The 22525-nt window shown below is 40.9% G+C and overlaps 4 protein-coding genes across 7 annotated transcripts; 2 read left to right on the top strand and 2 right to left on the bottom strand.

The window, feature by feature from the left end:
- Window positions 1-2708: 2708 nt before the first annotated feature.
- LOC140302396 (leukotriene B4 receptor 1) lies at window positions 2709-4143 on the bottom strand. The gene has a single exon (XM_072381224.1). It carries the CDS (start codon window positions 4037-4039, stop codon window positions 2981-2983), a length of 1059 nt encoding a protein of 352 aa, XP_072237325.1. The 5' UTR covers window positions 4040-4143; the 3' UTR covers window positions 2709-2980.
- Window positions 4144-4929: 786 nt separating this feature from the next.
- LOC140302397 (leukotriene B4 receptor 1-like) lies at window positions 4930-6470 on the bottom strand. The gene has a single exon (XM_072381225.1). The coding sequence runs from the start codon at window positions 6443-6445 to the stop codon at window positions 5429-5431; it is 1017 nt and encodes a 338-aa protein (XP_072237326.1). The 5' UTR covers window positions 6446-6470; the 3' UTR covers window positions 4930-5428.
- Window positions 6471-8681: 2211 nt separating this feature from the next.
- Window positions 8682-18966, top strand: LOC140301708 (E3 ubiquitin-protein ligase AMFR-like). 3 transcript variants are annotated; one of them, XM_072380305.1, is made up of 14 exons: window positions 8682-8849; window positions 9372-9678; window positions 9773-9865; window positions 9972-10136; window positions 13369-13521; window positions 13799-13839; window positions 14234-14366; window positions 14469-14602; window positions 14727-14837; window positions 15089-15285; window positions 15361-15464; window positions 16264-16398; window positions 16509-16696; window positions 17020-18966. In XM_072380305.1, the coding sequence occupies exons 2-14, from the start codon at window positions 9424-9426 to the stop codon at window positions 17174-17176; spliced, it is 1866 nt and encodes a 621-aa protein (XP_072236406.1). In that variant the 5' UTR covers window positions 8682-8849; window positions 9372-9423; the 3' UTR covers window positions 17177-18966. The 3 variants fall into 3 exon arrangements, with proteins under 3 accessions (XP_072236406.1, XP_072236404.1, XP_072236405.1); XM_072380303.1 differs by having other exon boundaries at window positions 15089-15464; XM_072380304.1 differs by having other exon boundaries at window positions 8707-8730; window positions 15089-15464.
- A 370-nt stretch (window positions 18967-19336) lies between these two features.
- gnpnat1 (glucosamine-phosphate N-acetyltransferase 1) lies at window positions 19337-22518 on the top strand. 2 transcript variants are annotated; one of them, XM_072380307.1, is made up of 6 exons: window positions 19337-19510; window positions 20323-20486; window positions 20690-20752; window positions 21220-21347; window positions 21610-21671; window positions 21846-22518. In XM_072380307.1, the coding sequence occupies exons 2-6, from the start codon at window positions 20333-20335 to the stop codon at window positions 21991-21993; spliced, it is 555 nt and encodes a 184-aa protein (XP_072236408.1). In that variant the 5' UTR covers window positions 19337-19510; window positions 20323-20332; the 3' UTR covers window positions 21994-22518. The 2 variants fall into 2 exon arrangements, with proteins under 2 accessions (XP_072236408.1, XP_072236407.1); XM_072380306.1 differs by having other exon boundaries at window positions 19338-19510; window positions 20319-20486.
- Window positions 22519-22525: the final 7 nt, after the last annotated feature.

Below are 22525 nucleotides of genomic sequence, written 5' to 3' on the forward strand. Positions count from 1 at the left end.
TAGAAAGTTAATTGTTGACAGTTGACACCCTTTCCAGTTGGCGCACCTTCCTTGAACTAATGTTTTTGCTTGTGCATTTTGTAAAACTCCAACTAATGATGAGCATCTGGAAAATTGGCAAAGTCAAAGGTTCACATAAAACTCAATTTTTAACACCATACATGCTGTGAACTTTGGATGATTTATGTACTTCCAACACAAGGAAAATTTGCCTCCAGACATGTCCACTTGCTAAAATTTGTATCGGTTTCTTCACTGTGAAGTAGACTTTTGGAAAACGTGGAGAGGAATGCAGGAAGGACTGAAGCATGGGAGGAAAAAAAAAAAGCAAACCAGACAACAACTGCGGATGAAGAGCAGTGGAACCCAGACTGTACCTGATGAAAAAAAGCAACAAGTTTCTTACAGCTTTTCAACTAATGATCCTCATTCATCCGCTTAAAACAACTTTGAATAAAGATTATTTTATGCATCTCTGAAGGCAGCATTTAAAAACATTTGTATTCATTGCTTCAAAAGAGCAATAATCTGCTAACTGCATAACTCAGTAACCTCACTGGTCCTACTGGCTCAGTTAAGTTTTCACGATTCTTTGGCCAAGTTCCCAGAATGCCATGTTTTGTTGCTGCTGACACTCCCTTCTCTGTTCACTATGGGCCAGCAGACTCCAGTGTATTCAGGGCTTTTCATCTGTTCTTTACCATTCACTCATTTAAATCCCCCAAACTCAAGAGTAACTCCTCTCATCTACCTCCTTGTATGTGGAATTGCTTTTTCCAGTCAGACCGGTCTGGTTATTTGAGGGACATATGGGGTAAATCCAGAGGTAAAAGCCCTTACGTGTAACTACATCTTACCATGAAAACAGCAAAGAACATTTACCTTGCTGTACCTGGCTGCAACACGGATGTGCTTGGCAACAATGCTGAGCAGTATGTTTAGTTTGTGACTTTTATCGTCACATGGTGTGCGATGGCAGGCCTTGGCAGGTCTCACCCTGTGGCGTATGTTTAGCTGGGTTAGTATTGGTTACATTTAAACAAAATAAGGTTACACAACTGTATTACTCTGAAGTAGGCTTTTAAAGGTCAAAGTGATCGATTTATAGAGAATAAAGAATATATTACAGCATGTTAAATGCAGTCGTTTTGTGTGAAAAATTTAATTTGATCATCCAGCAAAACCCTTCCATATATATTAGTCGGACTTAGTTATTATGAAAAACATTTACTAAGTTGCCGTACATGCTGCTTCCTTATTCTGTGAGAAAATGCCAAGCATGTCTTAGTTTCAGCTTTGCTGTCATACGTGCGCTCTTCTCTTTCACACCCTACGTGTGCTGTTTTTTTCCACTGTCACAGTTTAAATAGTTCTGACTCATTAACGTGATGAGGGACTTTACCAAGGGATGTATTCAGTCCTTACCTAAAATAATATTCATAACGGGCTATCTCATAGTATTTAACATATCATACAAATGATACTCTACCTGAAAATCACCTCTAAAGAGTACCTCCAGATATTTAGAAAGCTTAAAACCAGCGCAATGTGAATGTACACGTATGATTCGGCATATAATGACTAACTGTGTATATTTGGCATATTTGCATCATGTTTTTGAGGAAACATAATTTTTTACTTTCATTACGTCTGCATTGTTTAAACAATAATCTGTTTATTATAGTGTAATGTATCAAGACTTAATATGCGTATGTCAATGAAATATAATTCTGAGGAAAAGAGTGTAGAAAACAATAACTGAAGCCGCAGCAGACAGGTTAAAAATGTGGGTAAGTTGTAATGAGGCAGAACTGATATACATAATTTCATCGTGTTCAGTTTTAAGAAAAGTATGATGAAAAAATACATCAAATGTCAGGGTAAAGTTGTGTTAATATTATGAAACCTCACCGAAACAAAATGCCAAAACTCCTTCATTGCAACCACCGTATCTCCCGTCGTATCTCAGAAAGTTGCCACTGCCATCTACTGGTCTCTCAGTTTGTAAGAACAATGTTCTTGTGATAGACGGTCAGGTCTGTGTATTCATGACAAAAGAATAAATAAAATGGGATTGAAAAAAAAATAGTGATTTTTAAACATGTTTGTACTTTTGTAAATATGAGTGGGCAAAAAAAAAAAAGTGGATGCTGAACTCTCTCTCTCCCTTTTATAACTGTGACAAACACCAGAACACGATTCCCCTTTTTTGTACCCCTACAAAGGGAACATGCAGTTTTTCATTTAGCAATCTTTTCAATGAGAGGAAGTTGAAAGCATGACTGTTGTCCGTAGCGGGATAACAGGATAGCTGTTAGCTAATCTATCACGAGTGACGAAATTATTTTTATGTGAATGGTAACTTTTGACTTAAAGCACACCATGAGAGGTGAATTGATCCAATTGTTTTGTAATACAGAAGGTCACCGTCACTCAGTCAGATTTTTACCAGGCGTGTTGCGGGTCTCCAGTAGAGAAAGAGACATCAAGACTACAAAAACTCTTGATGAGTTAACATCATAAAGACAGGCATGGCAGGGAGGGAAATACTTTTCTGTAGCAAGAGCATAAGAAATAAGAAGTAGCAGTTGAAACCACAAAATGAAAACATGAAAAACTAGTGTCTGCGTCCCCACCAAAAGTATGAAGTTACACAGACTCAATAACATGATCAGTACAATTAGTCTTTGTTGGCAAAAACTGCTTTAATTGAGACATTAATTAGAGTGACATATTCATATAGAATAATTTACAGTTTTGTTTTTTAATGGTTAATGGCGTCCCTACACAATGGACATAAGATACCAAATATATAACATTTTATAAATATATATTAACAATTGAAAAACACACAAAACTGGAAACTTACAAAGCTGGACAAGCACTGCAGAGATAACATGGATATATTGTTCACCTTGTATATTGCTGTATAAAATGAGGTAATTCCACGTATGTACAGAATGGGTTATTTTCACACATTTTAATCAATACTCTCTGTTGGTCTTTCGAGTGCCACACACTGTGAGCTGTTGGTCTGGTTGCTGTGTCTCTTGGACACAAAAGACACCTCCCTGTTGCCCTCACCTGGGGAGGTGCTGGAGATGTGGCGGAAGAGCTTCTGAATGCCGATGTCACGCAGTGAGCTCCTGAAGGAGTGAGCCGCGAACATGTAGAGAATGGGGTTAATCGTGCTGCTGATGAAGCCCATGGCTCCTGCCACGAAAGCCATGGTGCTGCGGACACTTTCCAGACTCTCTGCTGCATCTTTGAAGGAGTCCTCAATGGCCAAGATGATGAGCGAGAGGATGTTTCCTATGTGATGAGGTGTCCAGCAAATGGCAAATGCAATCACTACGCTGGCGATCAAGACAGTGGACTTGCGTTTCGACCTGAAGGTCATCTGAGTGATGCGGCTGCACAGGCAGCCATAGCAGACGACTAGGATGGAGAAGGGTAGTATGTAGCCCACCACTGTCTCCAGCAGCACACACACCAGCTCCTGGGTCACAGAGGAGTAGGAGCGGTACAGACAGTGCTCCTCGCCTGATTCCTTGTCAACAATCTGAGTTGGGATGACAGGTATGCTGAAAATGAACGCTGCAGTCCACAGAGCCAGCAGTACTTTATTCAGAGCTTTTTTCCTCTTCCAGTCAACCGAAGCAAAGGGATAACGCACAGCCACAAAACGCTCCACGCTCATGAGGGTGATAAGGAAAACACTGCTGTACATACAGGCATTGATCATGAACACGATACCTTTACAAAAGGCCTCTCCAAAGACCCAGGAGTGGGCAAGAGAGTAGATCCACAGAGGCAGGGTGATGAGGACCAGCAGATCTGCCACAGCAAGGTGCAGGATGACCACCACAGTGTGGGAGCGCTGCTTCACATGTTTCAGAATAGTCCAGATCACAAGCAGGTTACCCGGAGCTCCAACTAGGAAGGACAGACCCAGGATCACACAAGCCACCACTGTTCCTCCATCAAACTCTTCAGGGGCCATTTCCTCTAAATGAGACAGCTCATGTGAGTGGTTCATGCTGCAAGTGTATGTGCTGACTGTGGTGTCTGGGATAAAAAGAAAAACTGGTTTACAAGTCAATCTGAACTTCCCCTTTATGTATAGACTGCACAGAAACAGGGTTTCCTCACAGGGTTTTTTTTTTTTTTTGATACAGAAGTGAAAAAAAAAGAAGAAAGAGAGCTCCTATAATTGCCTCAGATAAATTGAAGGTGTAAAGAAAAAGCCTTTAAGCCTTCGAAAAAACAGCTTCAGGCACTAAGTGTAGAACAGCTCTAATAATGTTAGCAGAGGCAATGAAATGGCCACGCCTCAGACTGGATTTATGTAGTGTTGATTAAAAAAAAATGCTGATCATTTTTCAAGTTTTATTTCACTCACAAAGGCTCCAGTCCTGCTATCTATAAGAGATCTTCGAGTTGGTAAACTGACCATTGTTTTCCTTTTTTTTAAAAAATCCTCAAAGAGGAGACACTTTTGTAGGCAATTCTTGTGTTAACTATAACAGTAGAGTGTCAAGGAGCAATCCTTGAAGAACCCATTGAATTTATTTAACCGGAAGGGGTTGAAGCTTTCAATTTCAACATTTCAAAGGTTGAATGATGACTGATTGATGACAGCAAATCATCTTTATGTTCACATTTTTTGTACCAGAGATGCAAATGTCACACAAATGTGAACAGGGAAGCCGTCCAGTGCTCTCGGTGGCAGAACTATCCTAACAAAAGGTTTGGTTTTTCCTTTAATAGCAGGGCTTTGAGACAAAATTGGACGGCCTGTCGAGGAAGTCGGATAGAACACTGCATTTCACATTGCTACGGCAACCTCATCTGCCAGTCACAACTCACAGCTGATAAGCTGTGGTAATCAGCTTTGGCAAGATTTGGTAATCAGCAGCTTCTCTTTTTTTTTCTGAGTCACTTGCACACTTTCAGCGTAATTTTTGCAGCAGTTTGCAAAAAAACAAGAAACGGGCTATTTCAGCAATCCCAACACAATATTCTCAGAATTTGCTTTGCAGACATATTACAGTGCTGTTTTGAAGAAACCGTCAAGAAGTGTTGTGTTAACTTAAAAAACTGAAACATAAAACCCCCCAGGTCATGTTCCAATGATTCCAAAGATATTTTAGGTGAGATATCAAACATTGTTTTTAATCATCCATCCATCCATCCATCCATCCATATTCCTTTGTTGTTTCAACAATGCATGTAGTTGCAAAATGAACTGCCACAGATCAACACAGGTAAAGCGACCTTGGGTTCCTTGAAAGTCACTATATAAATTCAAGTTATTATGATTGTCAACTCTATTAAATCACATTTTAGTATTCATACTGAAATGTAAATCATTAGACGCTTTCGTTTTCAGGGGTTCAGAGTCAGGAGTTCACCTTACTTTTTCCTTTTAGCACAAACTATTAGACATCAGATCAGTCCGTGTGTTTGCTGCCCTCTGGCCAGTCTGGTGTTGCATTGCCAGCTCCCTGCATTTATTTGTGTAAGTGACCATTTCTTGAAACAGCTTGACCAGACGAGACTCCTCGAGACTCCCTCTGAAGTTCTTGGCAAAGAAGGCATATAACACAGGATTCACTGAGCTACTAATGAAAACAAGGGCACCGGAGCTAAAGACAAGACTTTCTGGTACACATTCATGATATGTGTCTGTCAATAGGACACAAACTAGATCGATGATGTTGATAATGTGGTAAGGCAACCAGCACAGTATGAAAGCAATTACCACAGAGTGAACAAGAACCGTGGATCTCTGTTTTGAGCTGAAGCTCATTTTCCTGAGCTGTGCAGCTATAAGACAGTTACATATACCAAGAGTTATCAAAGGAAGTACAAAGCCCAACAAGGTCTCCAAGCATAAAAAGACGATTGCTTGGGTAGCAGAGCTGAATTCCTTGAAAAAACACTGCTCAGCTCCATTACTTTCATCCAAAGTCTGGGTCAGAATGGCAGGCAATCCCAGAAGCAAAGCGAGGAACCACAAACCTACAAGACATCTGTTCATAGTGCTCTGGATCTTCCAGCGCAGCATCACAAATGGATGACAGATGGCTAGAAAGCGCTCCATGCTCATGACGGTGATGAATAAGATGCTGCTGAACATGCAGACATTGATAACGTACACCAGAGCCTTGCAGAGTGCCTCGCCAAACATCCAGGTGTGCATCAGGGAGTAGATCCACAGAGGCAGGGTGAAGAGGACCAGCATGTCTGCGGCAGCAAGGTGCAGGATGAGCACCACAGTGTGGGAGCGCTGCTTGATGTGTCTCAGGATAGTCCAGATCACAAGCAGGTTCCCCGGTGCACCAACCAGGAAGGACAGACCCAGGATCACACAGGCAGCTGCTGTCCCACCGTCAAACTCTTTTGGAGACTCTGTAGGAGACAGCTCAGATGAAGTGTTCATGATGTGAGCGTGTCACAGCACTGAATGCACTTCCCTTTGTTGGATAAACTGAACAGAAACTATAATTGTGTTTGACCAACACAGATGGGAGTTAGTGCAAAGTTCCCTTTCTCGCCACAACCATCTTTAAGGTTCTGACCATTCTGCTGACTGCCTGTTTTACTTCCACTGTTGTACATTTTAAGTAAAATGTTAGTGTTTAAAACAGTTTTGTGTCTGGCTATTACTTGATTAGCAATTTCATCAGTTATAACGGAAAAGTCAGGGAGAATATAATTATCCGTGTGCTGTATGTGGTTTCAAATAGTGAATCTAAGCCATCTAAGCCTCAACTTTCCTCATTCCATAGAAATTAGTTTGTAATGGGAAACATTCAGATGTATATAAATCACTGCCACCTTCACCAACTAAAAGTCCTGAAGATTATTTGGTTAATATAGGTTCTATGTTGCTTTTCTTTTCTTGATGCCTGGACTGTATCCAGATATTCAGGAGGCTGTTGAGATTTTTCCACCAGGTGAAAATCTGTTATACAAGGAACATTTATTACATTTTTTCTACCCTCTGCCGTCTAATATAGATGTGATCAAACATATTGGAAAACATTAATTGTACTGGTGACACTACCTACTGGAATGTCTCAGCTGAGCAGAGGTAAGCTCAAATTTACATTTGCATTTGTGACAACACTCCCACCGGCCTTATCTTTGGACTCTTCAACTTCATGTGTTGAATGGTTGTCGTCCATCTGAATAGTTAAATATTACCATCATTTGCCTTTTCACTTATAGGCAGAGCTGTAGGAGTTGACTCTGCTTTCAGTTTCATTTTTTGTTCTTTGAATGAACAATTTGTACCCCACCTTAAAATGTGTGGACTTCAGGAATTAGAGTTCCTCCTAGTTTCATTTATTATCACCCAGGTCCACGCTGGTGATTTGTCACTCTGTCAGAACACTGATCAGCTGTGCATAAGATCAGGAGTCACGGCACATGCTGCAACACTCAGTTTTGTTTTTACTCCTTTTTTAAATTTCAAATTTTCTTTTAAGATGCCTGTTGTTACTGACCTGAACAATGTTTATGCTTAATTCTGAATTACATTTGAACTGAAACAGGTTCTGAAACAGTGTCTTCTACTGGGAGTTTAGGTGGTGCTTACAGGATGCAATCAGTTCAAACTAAACCACAGTTGTAGCTCAATGATGTTTCTGGAGACATAGTATTTGAGTGATTACATGATTTGATCCAGACATTGCAGGTTTAAATGCATCCTTAGCTTAAACCTCATCTAGGCAGACAAGACAAGAACCATCAGGACAATACCTTTAAAATACACACCAGCTCGGGCAAATATGCTGGTTTAGGTAGCATTCAGATCCTCTGCTTAGCTAAAAGCACTAAGATCCCACAATGAAAGTACACTGCTACACTGTTAGTACCTGCAGTAGTACTAACTGCTTGAAGAGAAGGCAACAAGAGTTCTAGGTTTTTGCAATTGTTTAATCTCTCTTCTAGTTGTAACTGCTGGGGAGTTCCTGGTATTTTATCTCTCACTGGGTCATTGACACCTGGGGAATTGTTGAGATTAAATGTATATTACTAACTCACACCACCGTTTTAGCCATCATGAGATATTCTTGCATATACAACACGCTTGTGTCAGGGATTTTTACCCTTAGGATGAACCAGTTTCCGTCAAAGAGCTTTGTTCGGTTTGAAGAGCGTTTGATTGGAGAAAATCCTTCTTAGTATCTCAGATGCTCTAACCACATATAATATGTCCACACTGTTGCACTTCCCTTTCTTTTCCGTTAGAGCAGATGGTGTTTTCCCAGATGTATTCGCTTTAATTTATCAGTTTATTATTGATATTACTAAACTTATCCTACTTTATGTTTTCAAGTATTTTGTGTGCATTGACAAAGACACGACACCAATAAAATAAGTTCCTCAGTTTATTCTGACAGTTCTTGAGAAGCAGTTTAAATCATTAGGGTTAAATAAATGCTCATTCTTATTTCTTAATATTTCTAATAAATAAATGATAAGCGTCATTCTCGCCAAAGTACACGCCAGCTCAGACGCCTTTGTCTCTCAGAAAATAAACTGAATATGATAAAGGTATCCGAAAGTAAACGAACGTATTTTCCTAAAAATCAATAAATATTAAAAATGAGCTGGCAGAGGTAGTTTCCATTACTACAACTTTAAGAAGCCATGATGACGTCGTTTCGGTGCGCAAAGAAGAAAGCCTCCGTTCAGTTTCAGCCAGCTGTCTGCTCGGTGAAATAAACATGACGATGTTGTCGAGTGCTTTGTCCTTTCTGCAGAAGCGTTAAAACACGGCTTAACACAGAACATACCACTCTGGATATTGTGTTTAGCTGAATCTTTCACAAACTGTAAGTGACGGCTCAATATAGGCTTAGTATTTGGTGTTTGCTAAGAGCACCTAGCTACGTAGCTAATGCTATCTAACAAGTAAGCTAGTGTTAGGTAACATTAGCCAGGTAAATAACTAACGTTACAGCCACAGAACCCAGTAATCAACAGTGGCTCTACGAGGGTTTTGGCCAACGGCATTGTTGACTTGTGTGGTCACTCGGGGCACTTTTTTCAGCGTTTTTTGTGAAGTGACGCTTTTATTAAAATTCACTTTTTCACGCGAGTATTTCGTCTGATCTGCCTAGGCGGAGTTAGCCCATGCATGATAGCAAACGCTAGCTAATCCGTTCGTTTGAACATTTTCTTGATGATTTCATGCACGTATTCCACCCGACAATATCACAGGTTTCTATAATCGGACAACACGCCTCCGCGAAGTAGCTATGACTTCATGTTAACACTGCTGTGTTTGTGTAATGCTTATGCTTAACTTTATTAGAGTTTGGCTAACGTTAGCTAACTCACTTTTGCCTTCACAGGCTGTCGACTGACACCATTTTCACAAGTTGAGGAGTGGACCGTACAACGGCAATGCCTCTGCTGTTTTTGGAGAGGTTTCCATGGCCCAGCCTGCAGACCTACACAGCACTGAGTGTGGCTTTGCTGGCTGGCAGCATCTTCAGTGCCTATACTACTGTTACTGACCCGGGGTTTGGGGCCTTGGACACGGAGGATACGCCTACTCCATCTGAAGTCGATCTTGAACATCTAAACAATGCTATCAGTAACTCAGAATTGGCAACAACTGTCCTATGGTATCTTGTTACTGACAGTCTCTTTGTATGGGTGAGTGACATATACTTTAGGACTTTTCATAGAGCGGCAAGGATATGTTATTCTTCAAAAACTAACTGTCACTTTATCCTCTGTACCCTTGCAGGTATTGGTCAATACATTCTGCTGTTCTTTGATGTTAATTGCTAAAATGATTCAGTATGTGGTGTTTGGTCCACTTAGAGTCAGTGAGAAGCAGGTAAGGGATTTATTTTTTTAATGACTGGAGTTCACTTTTTTTCCCTAAGCAAAGAACCAAGCAGTTTGACTGACCAGCTACTCTATTTTTTAATCTATTATTGCAGCACCTCAAGGATAAATTCTGGAACTTCATCTTTTACAAGTTTATTTTCATCTTTGGAGTTTTGAATGTGCAAACAGTGGAGGAGGTGGTCATGTGGTGTTTGTGGTTCTCCGCCCTGGTCTTTCTCCATCTCATGGTTCAGCTCTGCAAAGATCGTTTCGAATATGTAAGTATGATTAATTGTACCATCCTTTTTCACTTCCTCTGGTATGGAATAAAGCCATTTGGTTGTGTATAACCTGCTAAATATTTTCTTTAATTCATGATTAGGTCATTTTACCCATTTTTGTGGTGTCGGAAGTTAAAACTCCTCTAAATGCCTCTAAACTGGATATTTTATCTTTGGATATCTGTAGATTAGTTGCTATAGAGCCACAGTACCAAGTTCTTTGGACACTTGTGTGGTATAGAAAGATGTACATGTTGCTTCATGTACGTCTGAGACTGTGTATGATGTTTTTATCATAGATGCACCTCGTGAATGTGGTGGAACTTTGAGATCCTTTTAGGATCATGGGAGTAAGCCGTTTAGCTTATCAGGATTAAGAGCTTATTCAACAAAGTGTATATTTACTCCAACTTATGCTTTATTGATCCTTTTGAGATGTTGTACGGTTTGCATTGGCTGTTTATACTGGCAAAGCGATCAGTTTGTATGAAGAACCAGAACTATCCATATGTTTTATGTTTTGTGTGCGGCAGTGCGTTAAAGTAAGATTATTTGAATATTTTAGCATGTACTAGCTGTAAAAGCAACCCTGGCTTTGTTATATGTAGGCTTAAATACGTCTGATTGAAACCTGGTATAAACCCACAAAACTGCCATGTTGCTCATGAAGACATGTTAGTGACTAAAAAGCCATCTATTTGATACAAGTGAACAACCAACTTTGTTTTGTTTAACAAACTTTCAAAAAGGTGTTCCAAAAGTACCCCTTAAGTCTTGTCTTGAGTGTAACTGTTCTAATTTCAGCTTCAGATCTATTAATAGTTCCTTAAACTGCCATGTTTGACTTCTGATACTGTTTCAGTCGTTACACGGACGTACCCCAGTATCAGGTTGTGCTCCTCATGTTGGGGAAAACAAAATATCAAATTTAACTGCTCTCTTGCGAGCAGTGGCATTTGAATAAAAGTAAAGTAAATACGTCCTCTGTCAGACATGTTACAGCTATGATGTAATGCTGACTTGCTTCACATAGCAGGGGATCATTTCCACCTGCAGCGCTGCAACAAGGTCTCCTTCTGAGAATATCTTGTGCTGCACATGCCTGGGTTGGTATGCATCGCTCACTGTTCTGGTCTCTGCCTCTCAACTTTGTCTGTAGACCTGCTTTTATTCGGCCTCTTTTCAGGCTGTTGTGTTCACCCAGCTGTTTTCCTTCCTGTTTTCTTTTTTTTTTCTTTTTCGGTAGCTTCGGGGGAAAGTTCACACATTCAGGTTAAACGGCTAAAGATGTTGTCAGTGTGGTGGGAAACCCTTGTGACACACAACTGCTGACACCTGTGAAATGTCTTGAAATACAGCTGTTGAAATTTTTGTCAATTGATAATGCTAAAAGCACAGTCTGATGTCCTTATTTCTTTCTTTTTTTGCCGGTTTACAGTGCAGAAGTTAAGTGGTAGTATGAGAGGTGTTTATTGATTCGCACAGCACAATGTTTTACAGTGTTTCAGGCTCGATGATGGAATCGGGCCCTCTCTTTTCTGCACTCCTGTTCATGGGGAGTGGCATTATGAAAAAACATTCACGCACCAAAGAGAGAAACTGGCATGAACGTAAATAACAGAAAAAATGCAGCAGGCCGTCAGTTAGTTGAAATGAGTGCAAGTAAATTACATTAGATTTTTTTTGTGGGCTTTACTTAATTCCTTTTTTCCTGCCAACAGGAAAATGTCAGGGGAAGAACTGTGTGACCTAAAATACTCTGTAAAAGTACTGAGCCTCCTTGTATGTTGGTAAATATTGCCAGGAAAAGGGAAATGGATGCTTCATTTTACTGAAACATGCACAGGCATAAATGGAAATGCAATATATAGGCAGAAACAGACTTTGTACAATTCTAACGAGCTTGTGAATATTTGGTATGATCGCCTTTATCCTCCAACACAGTGTGAACCCTCTTAGACCAACTTTCTTTTTGTTTCTTTAATTAGTCTTCTGGAACAGTTCTCCAGGCTTCTTGAAGGACATTCCAAAGCTCGTCTTTGGCTTTTGTTCCATTGTCTGTCAAGATGATCCCACACTGCTTCAATAATGTTGAGGTCTGGGCTCTGGGGAGGATTCATCCCTCCACAAGACCTGTTGCCTCAGCTTTTCAGTCCAGATCTTGTGTCATTTGGCATAGCTCAGCCTTTTCTTCCAGTGTCCCTTCTTAAAAAATGGCTTCTTGACAGTCACTCTTCCGTGGAAACCATTTGTGATGAGGCTTCAGTAGATGGATCAAATGAGGACCCAGGACATCTCTTTCAGATGTTGTTTACATGCTGTAGACCGTTTTTCTTGGCCTGCCACATCTTCCTATGTGCTCCATTTGTCCAGTTGCCTCAAATTTTTTGTACTGCACACCACACTGATTTATGCCAGATTTTCAACAAATAGCTTTTTAGGAATCAATGTTCATGAAAAAGACAAACTGTTATCTTTTGCTTTTTTTTTTTTTTTTTAAAGATGCAACTAAAGAAACGGGAACAAATAATGTGTCTTTTATGTTGTCTGTTTTGTGGAGACGCAACCCTGTTTCATCCCTTTTATTTATTTGCCTAACAAATAAATAGACAAAATGCAAGCCTCCTTCTGTTTACCCTATAAAATCTTGTTTAGAACTTAGTATCTTTGAATATTGGCATCACAGCCTTTGTATGTAGATGTTCCCTTGTTGCAACATGAGCAAACGTTCTACTATGCTTTTGAATTTCAGACCATATTCCTGAGTAATCATATTAATTTTCCTAACAGTTGCATTGCTGTGTTTATTTAGATGCCATGTCTATGTAGATAGTCAGTGATGATCTCCTGGTGGACAGAGTTTGTCTGGAGCTCAGAAACTCATTGAGTTCATTGTTGGACTGGGTTTGTAACACCTTTTCTCTGAAAGGCTTATCTTACAGTTGTTTGAAGGCTTATGGTGTGCAGACACCATCTTCCCTACAATATTACGGCTAAGAGAGCACCGACCCAAATTGTATGATGCATACAAAACGAGCCCTGGAGAGACACCAGTTTACTTTGCATATATGGGTATAATTCTCCCACTGGGCTTTAAAGTAGCAAAATAAAAATGGCTACATCTGTGCGTCTGTGCATCCACAGAGGAGTACAAGATGACACTAATATCTCTAAGGACATAACAAAAGAGGTTCTTTATATTAAGCACCTGCATTTTTTCCCCCTCCAGCTCTCTTTCTCCCCCTCAACTCCTATGAACAGCCATGTGAGAGTGCTTTGTCTGCTGGTCTCCCTGCTCCTGGACTGCTGTGGCCTGGCTGTGGTCTGCGGCCTGTTAGGAGCTTCGCATGGAATGCACACCCTCTCCTTTATGGCAGCAGAGGTGAGACCCATCAGTCACAACTGCATAGCAAACAACGGAGGCCTGCTGCGAGGACGCAAAAAGAAATCCAATCCACACGTTAACATCACCATGTTATAGTCGTACTCTACTGAGCTGATGGAAAAGGGACTGTGACCAAGCAAATGTAGTGGATCCTGTATTCTTTCTTTCAGTTTGAGGTTTTAACAGCCATAACTGTAACCGTATGTTTAGCAGTGTGAAGAGGGAATGGGGGGAAAAAGGCATAATTTTGACTTTTTCTTTTTGTCTTTGTCAGTGTTTGCTGGTGACTGTACGAACTGGGCATGTCATCATGCGGTAAGTCTGTTTGAAGCTGTCACACCTATACACACACTGCAGTGGTATTGATGGTGCAGCCTGTGTAGATTTACAATAAGGCTAATCTTAGCAGCACTGTTTGTTTTCACCCTGGTTTCATATTCACATTCTATATCACATTCTTGACTGTGGGAGGCCTCCCTGTACCACAGAGGGTTTTCAGTCCTATACAACTACTCTTAACAGGCCAAGGTGGTCAGACAGAGTAACTGTTTAGTTACTCATTACTATGTCATTCAACTAATTGTAATCTTGCCGCGCTGCGTATGTATTACACAGTTGTTCCATGCGGGAATTTGTCTCAAATGCTTATTTCCAGCCACCATACTGTTAACTTGTATTTCATAAAGGAGGTGTGTCTCCATCTCATTAGGTACTCCATCCATCTGTGGGATTTGAACCATCCAGGAACTTGGGAGAGTAAGGGCACATATGTGTACTACACAGACTTCATAATGGAGTTGGCAATGCTCTTCCTTGATCTCATGCACCATATCCATATGCTGGTAAGATATAGTGAGAATGGAGGGTTCTGAACCTTCAGTCTGCCTTCGTGTCGCTGTCTCCTCCAGTAACCTTTTACTCTCCGTCCACATTTCTCCCGTTAGCTTTTTGGCAACATCTGGCTGTCCATGGCAAGCTTGGTTATCTTCATGCAGCTGCGATATCTTTTCCACGAGGTCCAGCGGCGCGTCCGCCGGCACAAGAACTACCTGCGCGTTATCAACAACATGGAGGCCAGGTGACAACGTCTTTTGTGCTTCGGTTGTTTGAATAAAGTTACTTTTTTTGTTCTAATGTAGACTTTGTCTCCTTTCTAACCACTTGTTCTATTAATATTTGTGTACACTGTGAATTTTGTCTAGGTTTTCCGTTGCTACTGCAGAGGAGCTGGCAGCCAATGACGATGACTGTGCCATCTGCTGGGACGCGATGCTGACCGCACGCAAACTACCCTGTGGTCATCTCTTTCACAAGTAAAGAAACAGTTGCTTCTATCTATTATAGTGTCCATACAGGAATTATTTTACCATTGACCTGTGACTCCATAATCTACATAATCCTCCTCCTGACTAATAAACTTTAGTTTTCAGCTTTTCTGATACAGTTGTATATTTTTTAATAGTTATCTGCTGCCACTGAGTTTGTTGGCTGGATGTATTCTGATGATTCACTGTATATACGGAGCAACCACATCTGACTTTCATCTGAACGTGTGACTTTCCAGCTCCTGTTTGCGCTCATGGCTCGAACAGGACACATCGTGTCCCACATGTCGGACATCCCTCAACATTACGGGTGAAGGGAGTCAGGTGCGAAGCCAGCAGCAGGGCGGCGGTTTGGAAGACAACATCGGTCCAGTTGGAGCTGTTCCAGACGCACGGCCACACATCAACCAACACAACCACTTCTTTCACTTTGACGGTAAGCCTGTCTTTGAGGTGCGGAGTGACTCAACGTTGATGGATTGTGTGGTAAACCCATGTGTTCTTCTTTCAGGATCTCGCATTGCCAGCTGGCTGCCCAGTTTCTCTGTGGAAGTCATGCATACGACCAACATTTTGGGCATCGCTCAAGCAAACAACTCCCAGCTTACGGCCATGGTGCGTCCACATTCATGCTCTGAGGGAATTCTTGTTTTTGTCCATTTGTCTCATTCTTGTTAATATGACATGTGAGCCGAGCTAACTGCTGCTCAGAGCAGAGTCACCAGAAAAGTAATATATATATATTTTTTAACCATATAAACAACTTAAGTCGTTAAATGCCATAGCAACACTGTATTGTGGATTTTAGACCTCGTCGCTTTTACATCAGTTATTTCTTATTCCAATACATTTTCTTAACTGAAGAACTTCCGTGTGTCGTATGTTTAAAAAAAAAAAAAAAGACTTGTACATTTAATTATGAAGCTAATTTCTCATTAAAGTAATTATACATTCAAACAGTCAAGAATCAGAGAGATTCAACCACAAAGCAGCAAAAGTAGTTACACTGATAATTGCTGACAGTTCTTTGAAACTGTTCAGGGTGGCATTCAGGTCCTGCTTTGTGCTCCTCATACAGATTTTTCTTGGTCAAATTTGAATGATCAAATAAAAATGTTTGCCTTATCTACTTGGAAAGATTTGGAGGCGCTACTGACAAGCTACCTGTTTTTGATCGTTGTAACCCTTCAGCATCACTGTAACCCTGTGGCTTAATATATTTCTATTCGTGTTGGCTTTTTAGACAATAATTTTGACTTCTGTCTAACAGATATATCTGTACACTAAGGCTTGAAAGCTTATCATTACCTGGGACACAAGATTAACTTTTACTGACTATTTTATGCTTGTATTCCAATTCTGTTTTTCTAATTCCTGTCCTTATTCCTCTTTTGATGTGCCCACTTGTCAATAGGCCCATCAGATTCAGGAGATGTTTCCTCAGGTACCCTCCTACCTGGTAATGCAGGACCTGCAGCTGACCCGCTCTGTGGAAGTCACCACAGATAACATTCTGGAGGGACGCATCCAGGTGCCCTTTCCTACACAGGTTAGGGGTCAAGTCTCCACAAAGCTTATTTTATTGGCTTATTTCTCCAACATCTCTCTAAGTGCTCACTTTTTTATGGTGGGACAAACACGCTTATGTTCCTTGTTTAGGCTATAGAGCGTGCCGCTATACAGGTGAGCCCTGCAACAGATGACGCAGGTCCCAGTGGAACAGCTGATCAGAATCCTGTGGAGTCGGACAACATGGAGGTCAGAGGCGGTCGCTTCTCCAAGTCAGCCGAGGAGAGGCAGAAGATGCTGAAGCAGAGGAAAGAAGAGCTGCTCCAGCAAGCGCGCAGGTTGGAAATCCACAAAATTGAGTTTTCAACTTAATAGGGAGTGGTGTGGAGATAAATGCTATTTTCAAAGAGCAAAAAAATTCAAAGAAAGTTTAAATCAAATTATTTGTCTCACCACAAACTCGGTTATACAAATCATGTAAATACATTTGGCTTCTGAAACGAGTTCAAATAAGGTCAAACATGCATATTTGACATATTTGTGTCTTTTCCGTACTGTATGTGTTTGCTAATGTCAGGGCCTGTTTATCTGCTCGCCTCTACGTCTTGACTTTTCTGTTCCTGTAGTTATAATCCTTTCTCTGCTCTCTGCCTGCCTGCAGGAGATTTCTGACCAAGAGTCCAGAGGACCAGGAGGAGGATTTGCCCACACTGGAGGAGGACTCTGTCCCTGAATTGGACTTGACTGTGCTGAGACGTAGAACCATGGCGGCAGCTGCAGAAAGACGCATACAAAACCAACAAGATCCTGCGCCCTGATCTGCTGATTGGCTTTAGCAGGAGAGTGTGCCATGCCCTCATCCCAAGAGGCAGTGACCGAGCTACTTCAACCTTTCCCCATTTGGTGTTGTTAATGGTCGTCACCTACTCAAAACTCAAATTAAAAAAGCATTGCAAACATGGCCTGTGGACTATTTTGGGCTGTCTAAAAAAAGGTGAGACCGATTCCACTCTGAGTATTAGGAGCTTAATTAAAATTAACGTTTACAACTCCAGACGGGCACGGCTGCATTGTGCTTTGTTCGTGTGTCACACGTTGCAACTACCAGCTTCAGTAGACGGCATCTGTCATGATTTGGACTTGCTGTCAAAAACGAGCATGCTTTGCAGAAGCATTACAAGAAAATATTGCAAGGCTATTAGAAGAAAACCAATTTTTCTGAGGATAGATTAAGCTTCTACACAAGTCTTTGTTTCCTTTTCTATTAGATGTTTTGTCACTTGTTTTGCTCATGGCATACGGCTTCCGTAATCCAGGTGAAGAAACTCATCTGATGTTTGTGTCATGAGTTTCAACTGTGAATTAAGTAGCAACATGTTTTCATTTCTTACCTCGGTGTGAGAGAATGTCACTTTAGTATTGGTCAACTATGAATGTTTCTATCAAAAATAATGCTGCAAACAAAGTGTTTTTGACCCGCATGGGCTGTTCTGTATTTAGTGTGTAATACCATCTACCAAAAACAGTTTGCATTTTGTTATTTAACAAGAGCGGGAAGTTCCTATGTAACACCCCCCCCCCCCAAAAAAAAAAGAAAAAAAAAAGAGGATGGATTGCATTTTGCTCAAGTACAGTACTCAAGTACTTCTGTTGAAGGAGGGGGTCTCAGTCATCCTAATAAGGTATGTAGAATAATTGTGTTTTTAGGGTGTCTTGCCACTTCGGGGTCCTCATCACAGTTATGGGTGAAGCTCCAGCGCTTCCACTGGAAATGGTGAAACCTCTTGCATATGTATCAAAACCTTATCAGACCTTATGGCAAATCCAGTCGGCTTTGACTTAGTGCTTCTTTATTTTCTATACCCAGAATGACTGAGAATCTGTATGAGGAAATGTTTAGGGTGTTTAGTTTGGGCAGCCTTGGTCTGTTCACACTGGGAAGTGCTAACTGAAAAAAAACGTAACAGCAGCGGGGAACATAATCCTCTGCTCAAAGATCTTATCTAGGTAACGTACATCACTGGACATTTTTTAGGGGATTGTCCTATTTTACTGAATCTCTTAACTGATTGAGACATATCAGTGGGTGATAGGGTGGGAGGGTGTTTTAAAGCTCTGGATTTCTGTCATTACAGAGCAACGGGCAAAGGGTTGGGTGAGCGATGCATGAATTGTTGAAAAGTACATTTTTTGTTTCCTTCCTTCATTTAATCCCAAAGATCAGCCCGCAAAGTTGTGATCTTGTTTGTGTGTTCGTTTTATAGCTCAAATTCTGTATGCGGGGGTGGTGTTAAATAATATAGGATTTAGGTTTTAAATTTGACAAAAACATTTTTTTTAACTGGACAGCTTTTTTTTTTCTTCACTTTCAGTTTACTAATTTGCTTAGCAACTTTAAAAACAACCCACAACATATTTTGCTATTCTTGGGTTACCTTTCACAACCATTACTTATTTCATCAAAACTTTTTATTGACTGAGCTTTCCTGTATTTTGTGCCTAAATCAAGGATGGTCCAGTCAAGGATAATTTCTGTAAATCTAGATTTTGTAAAATATGTTAATATGAAAAAACTCAATAAACAGAGCTTCTACAGCTTTTTAACTAACCACTATGTGTTTTGTTTTGCTTGAGAGTATTTTATTCCCCCCACTACTCATCCTCTTGAGAGCAACACACCTCTTTGACTACGCTTAGCAAACCAAATTTGCCTCAGTTTAGCATATGTAGAGACTACTTTTTTTTTTAGACAAGTCACAAGTTAACCAAAAGAATAGTGACGGTAAAAAGGATAAAAGATGTTCAGGTGCCAGCAGCTTAAAAACCTTTCATAATGGAAAAATAAGGCAGCATGACTGCACTGATATGTCGTTGTCGATTCATATTAAATTACTTCCGTTAACATTCGATTGAGACCGAGGACGAATTCATGACGTCATTGGGCTGCGCCAGTAACCTGAGCAGCTCTACTGCCACGTCATACAAAAGGGCTCCTGTCAGGCGGAAGCAACAACTGAAAACACCCACGGTGTTCTGCGTAATGATGTAGCTCGACCCCATTCAAAACTATCAGAGCTGTCCGGTTATCAGCTGTCGTTATTCCTGTCTGGGAATTCAGCTGGAGCGTCTTTTGCTGTGCGGGGTTTTTGCTGGTAAGTAATAACTAAATTGTTAACCGCCCAGTTAGGGCACCCAGGTACTCGCAATGTATTATCGTTTAATACACAGGTTGGAGCTCTAACACCAGACTATACTAGACTAGCTATGTTCATTTTTGGCATTTGTATCCTATTTTGGCTCGCTGATCTAATTCCAATTGGCTTGAATTGGACTATATTACTTAAGCGCCTTGAGATGACAATTGTTGTAATCTGGCGCTATATAAATAAAATTGAATTGAATTGAATTGAATTGATCGGGAAGTGATTGGACAAAAGTGTAAAATTGTGTTTTGTTGGCATGGAAACTAACATTTAGGACTCGTCAAAGCCACCGGCAGCGTCCTACATGCTGGCCTTGCTCTACAAGTATGGTTGTGCGGGATGGGCCCCTCTTATAACACATCCTCAATTGACTCAGGGTGTCCTGGAAGGAAAAAAAAAGTCATGAATGAGAGCAGAAAGCTGGCACGTCATACTGTATGGTGAGAGGAGGATGTGTGCTATAGTTTCTGTGTGTGGGAGTGCCCATATACAGTGTCTCTGAGCTGGTTTGCCGACTATCATTGCCTCTAAAACCTTTTACCAAGTGTACTTTTATTTGTCAGGTCAAAGTTCTTTGTGACTCTGAGCAAACAAAACTTCCTATCCAGGCTGACCTTATTAACACATTTACTCCGTGTGTCCGAGTTTTTTTTTTGTCTGAGAATAATTGTTCACCTTTTTTTTCACATTTACTTTACTTTCTGTGTGTCTGGGGACTGGCCTGTCTGTCTGGGTGGGGTATGTGCGTGTTTCCCAGTAAGAGATTGTGGAATGCTGCTGGACGAGACTCCGCTTTTTGAGCCTTCTCTTCTCCAGGAGTTAGACTGGAGTAGCAACATTGTCTCTTTCTCTCCCCCCATCTCACCATCCAGACCAGGAGAAGGCCTGGTGCTCAGGCCGCTGTGCATGGCAGATTATAATAGAGGTGAGACTGGATGCCATATTCCACGCCTGTATTTACAAAAAAAAAAAAATTTTCTTGACATAATAGATGTTAGTTGTTTTGTTTAAAAAAAAATTTAAAAATTAAAAAAAAAGATCAAATTTGTAACTTACGACAACTAAACATGAATGCAAAATAAAATATTTTCATTTTCACCTGCTTTTCTGTTGTTTCTTGAATTTCAGGATTCTTCAAAGTTTTGGCCGAACTCACTCAGGCAGGGGATGTCACAGCAGAGCAGTTTGCAAGTAAGCCACGCTTAATGCTCCCTTTAAATAAGAAAATAGTAGATTTTCCTTTTCCTTTTCTTCATAGTATCTGCCATGTGCTGTGTTTAATCTCAATATGTGCCAAAGTTTTTACATCTGTGCATCTTGCCACAGCTGCACAAACTGTCGTAGCCAGACTTTGAGGTGTAAAAAGAAAAAATTGAATAGGAATGCAATCTGACATGATAATGATAGGGAAACATTCTATCAGGCCAAGGCGAACTCAGACTAACTATTCAGAGGAACAAATCTCTGAAATAACATGAAGTGAAGTCACAGAGGAGAGAGCAACCTACGACTAAGAGTCCCGTGTACCGAAGTCGACCCTGCAGGCCGGGTTCGGTCATGCTGGGAAATTACGACACCACAGACCACACTAAGGCAGCACAGGATCCGTCATACGATCGGACCTTTTCAAAACGTGTCGTGTTTTCCGTTTCCCCCAGAGAAGTTTGAGCACATGAAGACAACAGGAGACTACTATGTTGTTGTTGTGGAGGATACAAATCTAGGACAGATTGTTGCCACGGCCACACTGATCACCGAACACAAATTCATTCACTCCTGTGCTAAGGTATATGACACTCAATTCGAGGTTTGTTCTTTAACAGTAGATGCAGCTATCAGCTCTTTACATTTCACCATAAAAACCAATCCCGTTAATAACTCACTCATTAAGGTAATGATTATTAGAAGGTTGATGATTATTAACCCAGTTTGCAGCAGTAAATTAAAGTTACATATATACGTTGTTTGCTTTAGGCATGTAGTTTGCATTGTGGACAGAAGTGTTGACTTAAGTTTAAAATGGACCTGCTGTTTCATTTTGTTTGTAGAGGGGCCGGGTGGAGGAGGTAGTTGTCAGTGATGAGTGCAGAGGGAAGCAGCTGGGGAAACTGTGAGTAGACCTGTGTCAGCCTGACATTGTTTTATCTACTAATCGTCCAGCAAGTCCCAGGAGACATGAAAATCACTCCTTTGAGACTTATTTAAGAAGAATTGTTGTGATCTCTGCTTGTTCCTTGATTAAACTCTCCCCTCCCCTCTCCTCCCCCTTTCCATCTCCCAACAGGTTAGTCTCAACCCTCACTCTTCTCAGCAAAAAACTGAATTGCTATAAAATCACCCTGGAATGTGCATCGAAAAATGTGGCTTTCTACCAAAAGTTTGGCTACGGCTCCTCAGACGACACCTACATGCAGCTCAGATTCTTCGACTGAGGGCAGCTTTTAACCCCAGTTTTGTGGGGCACGGACCATTTCTACATCTGCTAACATCAGCACTTAACAACGAGCATAGTAAGCATCCAGGGGAGCTCCTCAAAGATGTTTGCTGCTGTGACACAGTCGAATCCTCCCTGAATCCTCCTGATTTCGGGACATTTGAGTAAACATGTTGGTGCAGTGACGCTCAGTTGGACGTAAGAATCCACCCCTTTGGTAACTGTGGCTACCTCACCAGGGTGGACGCCTGCCATCATCTTCCCGTCGTCATCCATCTTAAGACCGACACGTCTGTTACTGTAAAGTCTTATTTTGTTACTTTGCAAACTGCTGTCTGCAAACACAGAAAAAAACTGAATATGTGACAACTCTACTGTAATGAAATGAAAAGGGTGTGAAATCTAGTTAAATTACCAAATACACGATAGATAATAATCAAGGGCAGGCGCCTGCTTTTTAAAATCAATACAAACCAAAAGCGCTGGAAGAATTCAGACTTAGCCTGTGGGTTTCTGTCAACAAAGAGAGT

This window comes from Leuresthes tenuis, unplaced genomic scaffold, assembly GCF_036924035.1.
Source record: "Leuresthes tenuis unplaced genomic scaffold, fLeuTen1.0.hap1 SCAF_2, whole genome shotgun sequence".
NCBI lineage: Eukaryota > Metazoa > Chordata > Actinopteri > Atheriniformes > Atherinopsidae > Leuresthes > Leuresthes tenuis.

Excerpts from the sequence above, each read along its gene's own strand:
- LOC140302396 (XM_072381224.1), bottom strand. The coding sequence starts at position 4,039 with ATGAACCACTCACATGAGCTGTCTCATTTAGAGGAAATGGCCCCTGAA.
- LOC140302397 (XM_072381225.1), bottom strand. The coding sequence starts at position 6,445 with ATGAACACTTCATCTGAGCTGTCTCCTACAGAGTCTCCAAAAGAGTTT.
- LOC140301708 (XM_072380303.1), top strand. The coding sequence starts at position 9,424 with ATGCCTCTGCTGTTTTTGGAGAGGTTTCCATGGCCCAGCCTGCAGACC. Across the intron at positions 9,866-9,971 it reads TTAGAGTCAGTGAGAAGCAG|CACCTCAAGGATAAATTCTG; the intron begins GTAAGGGATTTA and ends CTATTATTGCAG. Across the intron at positions 14,367-14,468 it reads TGCACCATATCCATATGCTG|CTTTTTGGCAACATCTGGCT; the intron begins GTAAGATATAGT and ends TTCTCCCGTTAG.
- gnpnat1 (XM_072380307.1), top strand. The coding sequence starts at position 20,333 with ATGCTGCTGGACGAGACTCCGCTTTTTGAGCCTTCTCTTCTCCAGGAG. Across the intron at positions 20,753-21,219 it reads CACAGCAGAGCAGTTTGCAA|AGAAGTTTGAGCACATGAAG; the intron begins GTAAGCCACGCT and ends CGTTTCCCCCAG. Across the intron at positions 21,348-21,609 it reads TCATTCACTCCTGTGCTAAG|AGGGGCCGGGTGGAGGAGGT; the intron begins GTATATGACACT and ends TTTTGTTTGTAG.